Below are 10,161 nucleotides of genomic sequence, written 5' to 3' on the forward strand. Positions count from 1 at the left end.
TAATCATCCTGTAGGTGGCGGTAATAGACCGGAAAGGCAATTTAAACCCCCCGAAGAAGCAAAACCGGAAAAGAGATGTCAAGTCAAAGCGGCATGCTGCTGCCCGACTTTCTCACGACTGCAGAGCTATTAAAGCAAGGCGCTGAAGCGCGAGTATACCGGGCTGTGTTTCTCGGGAAGCCGACTATCGTGAAAGAACGCTTCCCGAAACGTTACAGGCACGCGGTGTTGGACGAAAAACTGACACACCGTCGAACGGTGCAAGAGGTTCGTTCGATTCTTCGCTGCCGGAGAGCAGGCAAGTACAGGCACAGGGCACAGGGCGCCGCCGCCCCCGCTGCCCCCGCCGCCGCCGCCGCCTCAATGAGCAAAGTCACTGAAGAATTTGTGGCAACCTGCTCCCATCGATTGAGGGAAGCCTCCAGTTTAACTGAAGTACACCCTTTGGTTTTCAACACAACAATAAAAAGCATGCATGTTTCATCTTTCCTGCCAACTTCTCGACCATTAATTCTCCTTGAAATGCTCTGCTTGTAGGCATATCAGCTCCCGTCGTGTACTTTGTGGACTACACCTCCCACTGCATTTTCATGGAGGAAATTGTGGCTTCGACGACAGTGCGTGACCACATTGTTTCCGCTCAGCTGTCCGCTTCCTCCTGTTCTGAACTGGAGCATCTGGCTAAGAGGATGGGTCACATCTTGGCCAAAATGCACGACCAAGACGTCATCCACGGTGACCTCACCACCTCCAACGTGCTGCTGAGCTGTCCACCGGAGAACGGCCAGTCCCATCTGGTCCTCGTCGACTTTGGCTTGAGTTACATCTCCGCGCTGCCGGAGGATAAGGGGGTCGATTTGTATGTGTTGGAGAAAGCTTTCCTCAGTACTCATCCCAACACAGAGGCCTTGTTTGAGACGCTACTCCAGAGCTACGCAGCCTCATCCAAAAAATCACAAGCGGTCATTAAAAAGCTTGATGAAGTTCGCTTGAGGGGGAGAAAGAGGTCTATGGTGGGATGAAAGGCTTAAGACGGATATTTGAATAAAAAAAGTCCATACATTTTATTGCTCATCCCTTTATTGGATGTGACCGCTGCGCAATGTGAGGCGCGCATGTTGCAGAGCCATGACCGCAATCTCCTGTTACCAGCCAAACGGCAATTCTGGCCAATCTCCACTGCGGCACCACTTTTCAGAAACCTTCGTTTTGAATGTAAAAAGTCTCCCTCCCGGGACGTATGGATGACTGGGCAAACTTCTGAAAAATACGGCCCGTTTGCAGAAGCCCCAGCTACGTGTAGACAGGCCGCTAAAAACAACATTAGTTGCAACTAACAACAAACATGAGTTCTTATTCTGGACTTCAAACTATGCATGCATACGTGCAAGACTTCCTAATCACACCTTTGTCCTTGACCCTTATACATTTTTACCTCAAAACACATTTTAAAATCCATTCAAAGTTTGATCAAATATTTGGCAACATCTGATGTCATGAACCACAATTGTCTTTAATATGTACAAAGGATTTTATTATATACAAATAAGTCTTAAGGCATTAGAGAGCGAGAGAGAGAGACTAATCAAAGGGGAATGTGACATAAAGGTGACAACATTCATAAATTGTGCCTTGGAAAAAGTGGAGAGCAAATGAGCTCATCTCCAACTTCCATTGGATTCACATGTAAATGAGTATCCGTTTCAAGGAAAATTCACAACAAAGCAGCGCAGCGCAGCGGTCCCTTCCTTCACTCCCTCCCTCCCTCCCCCCCTCCCTCCCTCCCTCCCTCCCGTGAAGAAAGGTCCACTCTGGAAATCACTCAAAGTCTCTGTTGCTGAGGATTATGGGAGCCACCAAGGTCCAGGCGTATAGGGCCAAACACAACCAGCTGGAGATGATCTTCACCCACACTGTTGGCCACTTTCTGGTGACTGTGTAGTCTGCGTTTGGACTAGGTTGGAGGGAAAAAGGGTGAGAGTCCGAGACATGATTTTGTCATGCCGCAGTTGGGACTCACCTGTACCAGTTTGTGAGGGTCATCATGATGTAAAGCGACGCAAGGAAGAGCATGAAATGAAAAAAGGAATAGCTGTACTGGACCAGGTCTTGTTCGCTGTCCTCCGTCTGTCTCTCCTTCTCCAACGATTCCTGACTGCCACGCTCGGCCAGGATGTCCGAGTCTTTGGAGGCCATGGTCAGTTTGCTCATCTGGCTGGCGCTGGATGAGCGAAGGCTGCGGCGAGAACACAAAACACAAAATCACGCTACTTGATTTCTCGTCCGTTCTTGAACGTCTTTGCGTTCATCTGACGAGCTAAAAGAAGTGAATTGTTTGGATGTACAAAGATCAAATGAGGCTCATTTTGGCAGTGTACCTGGAGTAGATGATGCATAAGACAAATAAAGCCAGGCCCACAATGCTCTGCGCATCCCACCACTGGAGGTAAGGCGTTGAGGGGACGGGTTCCTCCGTGCCATCAATCACCACCACGGCAGTGGTGTTTTCAATCTGCAGAGAAGCCATTGTGGGCGCTGTGATCTGTTGAACGATACTGATCAGGCTCGGGTTACATGACTGGTCTGGGGGGAACAAACAAGCAAGCAAAAGTCTTTCTTTAGGTTGGGAACATCATCAGTAGAACAAACAGCACATTGCTTACTTAAACTTGCTTACCTGGTTCGTTGCTCATGGCAGACCAGGTTAGAAAGACGGTGTACATGGTGATGATGGAGGACTGGAGAAGACCAGAGTGAGGCTGATACTCCTAGCAAAGCAAAACATATTTGCCAGAGACTAAAACGACCAATTTAGGACATTAAGACTCAAATGGCAAGCAATTTAGCAATCGAAAAATCAGTAAGCGCAGCGGCAAGATGCAAGATCAGATTGGAACGCATTCATGTGGAGTCTAAATGAGTATATATACGCACACGACACTAAATTTGGCTCAAGAAATGAAAATGTCGTCCGTCTTCTTCTTTTCTAACGGGGAGAAAAAAAGCCATGCAAATGTCCTCGTTGTACCTGTACTTTCCGCAGCACAGAGATCACAGAGGCCCCAAAGCAGAGCAACATGTTGAAGGTAATGAAGAACTTGTTGATGGCGCAGCCATCGGGTTTAGTGTAGAAGATGTAGAAGAGGACAACGCCAATGAATGACAGAAGGTAGTTTAGGATGGTGACCAACACCAACGCTGGAAAAGAGGCAAGGACTCCTTCCTTATTGGGGTGGGGTTATTGATGGTGAGACAAGTCACTCACCTGCATACCAAACTTTGGAGTTGCTTTTCTCCATTTTGTCCATCCAGGACTCATTCCAGGAGTGGGCAAAGTCAACCAGCAGCACCACCTGGATCACAATGAAGAAGAATCCACCACCAGAGCCCACAATAAACCAAGCTAAAACAGCAAAGGCAAGCCTTTTAAAAATACATACCCAAAAAGACATCGATTGTTATCATTGACGGATTCGGAGCTTACCGTACGTAAATTTACCATCTGGAATGTAAAGGGAACCGGCCATAACTAGGATCAGGCCAAGAATCTTAAAGAACCAAAATCTGCCAAGAGGAAGACCAAAAAAAAAGAAAAGTTCATGGCATAACAGGAGTAGTAGTAGTAGTAGTAGTAGCTTCTTGGAGCACGATTTGACTCACCCATTGTGGACGGCAGCACGCGGGTCTCTGGTGTTCTTGACGTTAACGAAAAGAATGGAAAACCAAATGAACCACATACTCATTCCAAAGCAGACACGGTAGACTGCCTTGTACCCCAAAAAATTGTCACAGTTGAAATCAGCTTGGATGCCAGGCAGAGGAGAGCCCGCCCCATCTGCACAGAAGCCTGGGATCTAAACAAATCAAAGTACAAAACGGAAAGCATCTGAAGCGCTCCATCCACGTTTAGGTAGGTGTGCTGCCTTGAAAAAACAAAACAAAACAAAACAAAACAAACAAAACACAACACTGCGGGTACCAAGGATGGTCATGTCTGGCTGGCTTTTGTGGGCTAACGCTTACTCGTCTAAGAAGCTTCTCGGCCCCTGGTGACAGCATGATGCAGGACACGACGGTCCCCAGCAACAGGATCCAAGCGTAAATAATCCTGGTCACTATGGAATTCCTACACAAGCATTGTGTCTAGAGGAGACGGACGGTGGTGGAGCGTTAGTAAATAAGCAGAGCAAAGGTTTCCGAGAAATCATTGTAAAAATACACATTCCAAGAAGGCACTCGGGACTTGGACCACACACGAGCAGCAAGCATTCTGTCAGTCAGTGTACAGTGAAACGGGACAATTGATTCATTTAGCAGGGTGAAATCCTAAACAGCAAGTGAGACGCTCCAGAAGTTCCGAAATAGCCATCAGCCAGCCAGCCAGCCAGGGTCAGATTAGCTGTCAAGAGGTTACGCCATTGTCACTGTGTTCCATTTAGCTACCAAGAAGCCAGAAAATCACTCGCTGAGTTCATCAGCATACATCAGTCAGGTTGATACTTGCTTGTGTTGTTCCAGTCCAACAGTCATTAAAAAGAAACATCCAGAAAGGCAAGGCGACCGAGCGAGCGATTGCTGCCTTAATTGTCGCATACCGTTACGACGCAGAAGGGAGGGAGGGAGGGAGGGAGATGAAACCCAATTTGCCCTCTTTACGCATGACATAGATTGCTGAGCAGGACACGAACAGTCTTCATAGCTGGCTATTTGGGGACTCCTCCATTCATTTTGTTCCAGCTAAGCTTGGCGTAGCCTGCTTATGCAAAGACAACAAAGCACACTTAAGCCATTTAATCACGCGTAAGTAGATGAATGGCACCTTTTCGGAGCTCGCTCAAGGCTGAAGCGGCCGGCCGCTGCCATTTCAAACGCATTCACGTTTTGTTCTTTGCGCATATTACGCATCTTCTTTGGTGGATGTGTTGGGAGGGAAATGCGCGGCAGCATTTGGCCGGCTGGCCGGCTGGCCCGCTGGCCGGCTGGCTGGCTGGCTGGCTACCTGTTGCTGTCAAAGACGCACTGTTGCAAAGTATTTCGAATGACTCCGATTTGTCACGGGAATCAATCCAGTACGTATTACTTACCAAGCTAAGAGAGGCTCCCATGACTGTCAGCTCTCAGTCTGTCGGTGTTGAGCATCCAAATAAAGAAACAAATCAAAAGCCCCCCTCCTTGCGCGCCTGGAGAGACAGCAAGTGTTTCTTTCTCCCTGCTGGCTGTCAGACTGTAAAGGCGACAACGTCACAAACAGGTGACGTCACCGATTGGCTGACTTGAAAGAGCTGCCCCCGGACCAATTGACGTCCAGTTGTTTTGACGTCGTTTTTATGCTCATCACATTTCTTTGTTACTCGGTGACCTTGCTTCGTCTTAACGTGTTCACTTCGATTTGTTTTCCCCAAGCTGCTTGCTCGCTGGCTGGCTGGCTCGCTCGCTCGCTCGCTCAGCACACTGGAGGCTTCGTGTTAGTTTCAAATGGCTTCATTTGAACGCATGGGGAAATGGAGAAAGAGAGAGAAGAAAAACAACAGCAGCAACATTCATCGCGGGGCTGCAACAACGAAACGAGACAAATATGCGAATGAATCAAGTTGTGAAGCTTTCAAGCGCGAACACGAGGAGCGCTGGATCCATCCACCTTGTAAGGAGAATTATTCAAAGTGACCTGGTGGTTAAGACGTTGTCTTGTCTGGACCGTGCTTTAACATAAGCGTCAATCAAACACTAATGGAACTCAAACTTCAATGACCCATCCATCAGACTCCTCTCAATTAGTCATTGGTACATCTTACTCCACGAAAGGTGACGGTGGGTAAAAGTATTAATTAAATGAGCATCTTGAATACTACATTACCAAGCACAGTCAAAACAAAAGCAAGCACATCAATACCCTTAAAAATGTTATCATCGTCATCATTTCATTTCGAATCAAGACAATTAAAGCTGTTACACAATCATTTGTGTGTAAAACACAAAGGCAGTTACCCAATATCTGAATTTATTTGATAGACCCTTGTAATAAGGCACTCAAGTGGACAGGGTTCACATATTAGACGATTGCTTGAAGTCAATGCGGGAATCAGCAGGATGGCACGCGCTAAACATAGTAGGCCGGCCGCATTTCACCCGCAAGCAAACAGATCGTCGGTAGTGGCAAAGCGCAGTACACAAACCACCTTTTCCAATGGGAAAATGCAAACAGAAAAGCGGTTCCAAACATTGCAATGAGCGATTGGCAGCGTGTCGCACTCAAATATTCCACTGCAGCTTTGGGTGTAAACATGGGAGCGGCGGCGGGCGGGCAGGCGGGCGGGCAGAAGTAACGATGAGCAGCTCCCAAAGCATTTCAGAAATTCAAGATGTATTCTGTCAGTAGTTTTAATACACAGCCAGTGTGGTAACTGTTTTCTGGTGAAAAAGAAATGTCACTCTTTAGGACAAAGCATTATTCCCGTTTTGGCTTTGGAATCTGCACAGTAACTTGAAATGATACTACATGACATTATTTGTTGTCATGGCTTTTGCTAAGATGTTTTGGACAAGAAAACATGAAATATAGTTGCGTTTCTACATGCATCCATGTTTCATAATATGATGAATACAATCATCATTTTTTCCAAAAATGGGAGTGCTTGAATCCTGGTTTGGTTATTTGGCACTTTTTGGATTTGAATGCATCAAAACATTTTTTCATTGATATCATCGCACAAATGAAGAGAATTAAACACCCTTAACATTTCCGCTTGATCATTTTGTCATGAAGGCAAAACATCAAGGAAGGTCATCTTGAAGCCAATAGGCCCTGCTGTTTCAGAAACACCAGGTAGAAAGCGCAAACTGTTTAGAATATATCTGCAGTGTGAGGAAAGAGAAAAGGTCTCTTTAAAAAAAAAAAACCAAACAAAAAACATTCTTGGGATAAAAATGCCTAAATGAAACTGAGGGGCATTGCCTTGTTTTAGTAGATCAAACATGTGACTTAAGGCCCAGGGGCCCCTCCTTCTTCCATGTTGCTCGGTGGGCTGGGATCCTTGTGAAATGAAGTCTCCTTGTAAATGAACCAACAGTTTCCTGCCCAAAGGATCAGATTCAAAAAGCCAAAAATCTGGCAAAAAAAGACAAGAGAATAGATGAGAAAATGAACAGCCAGTAGAAATGATCAAATAATGCATCTCTGAATGGAGAAACAAACAGGTAGTTTGGTGCAAGAGTTCGACCACTAGATAGCACTCCATACAATACAAAACATGATTCATGTTCCCAAAAACAAAGCAAAACAAAACAAAACAAAGAAACCCCACACTTTGACACTTCTGGCTAGAAGTGTGGCTTAAGGCAACTCTACAAGTTTGCGTTAGCAGTTCATTGACATGATCTGCGTCTTTGAGACAATGATTCTTTTTTGTTAAAGGCCAACTAACCAACTTACCACTGAGGCATTAAGGCGTCCCATGGAGGGAAAATCTCCCGGATGGCAGTGTGTACAATTCTCCACCAAGTGCTCTGGGTTTGTGGCCCATTTCACATCAGTCAGACCTTTGCCCCAGGCCGAAGAGGACACGAGCCACAGAAAGGCGAAGGCAGCGGTCACCACCAGATCCTTGGAGAGAGCAAACACAAGCAGCGTTGGAGGCTTCCTTCTCTCTCTCTCTCTCTCTCTCACTCACTCACTCGCTCGACGACGATTCTTTTAAGAGATGTCGCCGTTTGAAATGACGGGTCAAATGTTTTGAAATGAAGGTCCGGGAATGATTTTTTTTTCAACCGCCCTTCTGAATACGGAAATGAATGCACTCACGATGAAGGGAGCGCGGGTGGTCTGACGATAGACGTGCTGGTAACCCAAGTAGAGAACCAACGTAGCGGTGCAGTAGAGGAAACCAAACACGCCCACGCACACAAAGAACTCGGCAGAGGAGGAAAAGTCTCCCTGGAGGAAGGTGCGATTTGCAGGAGAGCCATCGCACGAAGGCATCTCGTAGGGGTATGCTGACAACCTACAGAGACAAAACAACACTCGACTCTCAGTTCATCACAATGCCGTCTGTACTGGTCAAATAGCAAATCCTCACCTGGCTCACTTGTTGATCCAGGAGAGCAAGAACAAGGTATAGAAACATAACGTTCAAATAGATTGGAGAAGTTGCAGACCCATGCAAAATGATTTTTCAAAGTGAAGAAAGACCATTTGCAATTTTGGCGACAACATTCGCTTTCACCGCCGGCCTGCCCGATGCCGTGAACCGGCTCTGGCCCCCGGGCCTCGACTTGACCCGTTCCAAATCCACCCAAACGATACAAACGCTTTATGTATGAAGGCCTGAAATGGGCGTAGATTGCTTGACGCTACCTGAAGGGGTATCCAAAAACAGGTTTGACATTGACGGGTTCCCCGGATTCAGCACATTTGACTGTGAAGTGAGACGTCCCAGAGTAACCTCCCGTTGTGGCAAAGGCAAAAATGGTAAAAACCTGAAAGGGAAATGGGGAAAGAAGAAATTGAAATGCAATTGTCAGACAATCTGTATTCAGAGAATTGGACTCGTCTTGCTAGCCAAAACGCCAATAAAGGTATTTGACAAGATGACACTGGCACCAACGTTTCAAAAATGCAAAAGGGGGTTTTAGTGGTGTAGAATCATGGCATCAGATTAGGACAACAATAACAAAGACATGGATCGTCTTCAGACAGGCGAGCCCATGGCTGCCTCTTTGAATGGTTTTTATGTAACAGTGTTTTCCTTTTCCATCCAACAATGCAAGTCAGCAAGCAAGCAAGCTCCGGTATGTCTATCTTCAACTCTGCTGACAGCAGCAGCAGCAGCAGCAGCAGGAAGAAAGGAAAGCAACCCAGTTGATCGTTTGAGTTTCCTGCTTGGCGTGGACTTTCAAGCGTGGCTCTCAACTATCTCTGGAACTGCAATGGATTTCTCAGCTTTCATCCCGGCCTAGAAGCTCTATTTGCAACTTGAACTGACGTGCAGCTGTTCTGCAGCTCCACCCTCTGCAATGTGCTCAATGTGCTACCTCAAAGGATCCAATAAGCATGGAAGTGCATGTAAACAGATATTTATTTTCTCCAGTAAGTTGTGAAACAAATCAAATTTGGGGAAGTTTGAGCCTGCGTATGGACGAGAGAAACGATACAGTAGTGATGAGGTCCGTTTGTGCTCATGGCTTTGAAAAGATCTGCTGAATAATTCCAGTTTAAGAATCAGGTTCTGGCTGCAGCACCAAATACCGTTCACACACCAAGTACTACTGTAGCAAAGACACCAGCGCAGTCATCTGCATCAGAAACGTAATACGTTTCCATTATTAGCCGTCGAACGGCCGGCCGGGGCATTCCTCAAATGATTTCCTTTTTTTACTACACAATCCGTTGAGTTGAGATTACTCACGACACTCAATACTTATCAACGGTGGATATTCAGAGTCAACAAAGTTACTCTGGCTCCGGGGAAAACACATGCAGCTGCTTTATTTGTGCACGTTTGTCCAATAGGTATGTCGAGCTATGGGCTGGTGTTAAGGCAGTAGCACCTCAACAGTCAACAGTCAAGGATGAATACTGTGGAAATAGGAATCTGCAAAGTTGGAAGAAATCTGAAACACTTAGTATTTACGTACCCATTCGAGCACACGAAGGAATCCAAGCGGCTCTTTCAGTGGTCCCAGGTCCAGAGAAAATCCAGACACCGTAGTCTGTGGACATTTGACACGTTAGTCAAATGACGAACAAATAAGCACATCTATGAGTAACGTTGCCGATCGGACAAAAGAAGGCTGCACTGACCCTAACCCTAACCCTAACCCTAACCCCTAACACAGCCAACGTAATTTACCTGAATGGAGTCCATAATCGAGATGTACAACAGATACAAAGTTTGTCAGAGTATCCTCGACTTGTCAAGTCTATAGAACAGTTGGGTGGGGGGGAAAAAGTTAACAAATTCGAAACAATAGCATTAAAAAAACACGGATACTATTGCAAAACGGACGTACGGGTTCCCAACGAGATGGGAAAGTCAAGCTGCTGACAGACCCGGGACGACCAGAACATACGTAACATCCGGCCAATACCTTTCAGAACAAAACCGTTTTGGCAACTTAGCACGCATCATACATTTCATTCAGCAATACTATTTCCGCTTTGAAAAT

The 10,161-nt window shown here is 46.2% G+C and overlaps 3 protein-coding genes across 5 annotated transcripts; 1 reads left to right on the top strand and 2 right to left on the bottom strand.

The window, feature by feature from the left end:
* The first annotated feature begins 25 nt into the window (after positions 1-25).
* tp53rk (TP53 regulating kinase) lies at positions 26-1,067 on the top strand. The gene is made up of 2 exons (XM_088390455.1): positions 26-298; positions 538-1,067. Exons 1-2 carry the CDS (start codon positions 76-78, stop codon positions 1,020-1,022), a joined length of 708 nt encoding a protein of 235 aa, XP_088246581.1. The 5' UTR covers positions 26-75; the 3' UTR covers positions 1,023-1,067.
* A 725-nt stretch (positions 1,068-1,792) lies between these two features.
* serinc3 (serine incorporator 3) lies at positions 1,793-5,251 on the bottom strand. Of its 2 annotated transcripts, XM_088390441.1 has the most exons (10): positions 5,085-5,251; positions 4,024-4,143; positions 3,661-3,854; positions 3,485-3,564; positions 3,266-3,403; positions 3,029-3,198; positions 2,678-2,768; positions 2,379-2,583; positions 2,021-2,236; positions 1,793-1,954 (listed from the first exon to the last, which is right to left on the bottom strand). In XM_088390441.1, exons 1-10 carry the CDS (start codon positions 5,103-5,105, stop codon positions 1,819-1,821), a joined length of 1,371 nt encoding a protein of 456 aa, XP_088246567.1. In that variant the 5' UTR covers positions 5,106-5,251; the 3' UTR covers positions 1,793-1,818. The 2 variants fall into 2 exon arrangements, with proteins under 2 accessions (XP_088246567.1, XP_088246568.1); XM_088390442.1 differs by lacking the exons at positions 4,024-4,143; positions 5,085-5,251 and having other exon boundaries at positions 3,661-3,695; positions 3,775-3,854.
* Positions 5,252-5,978: 727 nt separating this feature from the next.
* Positions 5,979-10,084, bottom strand: sypl2a (synaptophysin-like 2a). 2 transcript variants are annotated; one of them, XM_088390454.1, is made up of 7 exons: positions 10,006-10,084; positions 9,846-9,915; positions 9,631-9,705; positions 8,351-8,472; positions 7,799-7,997; positions 7,430-7,600; positions 5,979-7,105 (listed from the first exon to the last, which is right to left on the bottom strand). In XM_088390454.1, the coding sequence occupies exons 2-7, from the start codon at positions 9,858-9,860 to the stop codon at positions 6,980-6,982; spliced, it is 708 nt and encodes a 235-aa protein (XP_088246580.1). In that variant the 5' UTR covers positions 9,861-9,915; positions 10,006-10,084; the 3' UTR covers positions 5,979-6,979. The 2 variants fall into 2 exon arrangements, with proteins under 2 accessions (XP_088246580.1, XP_088246579.1); XM_088390453.1 differs by having other exon boundaries at positions 9,846-10,066.
* Positions 10,085-10,161: the final 77 nt, after the last annotated feature.

Source organism: Syngnathus floridae, chromosome 11, assembly GCF_059516105.1.
Source record: "Syngnathus floridae isolate MCC-2025c chromosome 11, RoL_Sflo_1.0, whole genome shotgun sequence".
NCBI classification, from domain to species: Eukaryota; Metazoa; Chordata; class Actinopteri; order Syngnathiformes; family Syngnathidae; genus Syngnathus; species Syngnathus floridae.

Bases quoted from the DNA above. Each gene is read 5' to 3' on its own strand.
- sypl2a (XM_088390454.1), bottom strand. The intron at 7,601-7,798 runs GTGAGTGCATTC...GCTCTCTCCAAG, and splicing joins CCACCCGCGCTCCCTTCATC to GATCTGGTGGTGACCGCTGC. The intron at 7,106-7,429 runs GTAAGTTGGTTA...TTTTTTTGCCAG, and splicing joins GACGCCTTAATGCCTCAGTG to ATTTTTGGCTTTTTGAATCT.
- tp53rk (XM_088390455.1), top strand. From the start codon at position 76: ATGTCAAGTCAAAGCGGCATGCTGCTGCCCGACTTTCTCACGACTGCA. The intron at 299-537 runs GCAAGTACAGGC...CTCTGCTTGTAG, and splicing joins TCTTCGCTGCCGGAGAGCAG to GCATATCAGCTCCCGTCGTG.
- serinc3 (XM_088390441.1), bottom strand. From the start codon at position 5,105: ATGGGAGCCTCTCTTAGCTTG. The intron at 3,855-4,023 runs GTAAGCGTTAGC...TGATTTGTTTAG, and splicing joins CCGAGAAGCTTCTTAGACGA to ATCCCAGGCTTCTGTGCAGA. The intron at 3,565-3,660 runs GTGAGTCAAATC...TCCTCTTGGCAG, and splicing joins CGTGCTGCCGTCCACAATGG to ATTTTGGTTCTTTAAGATTC.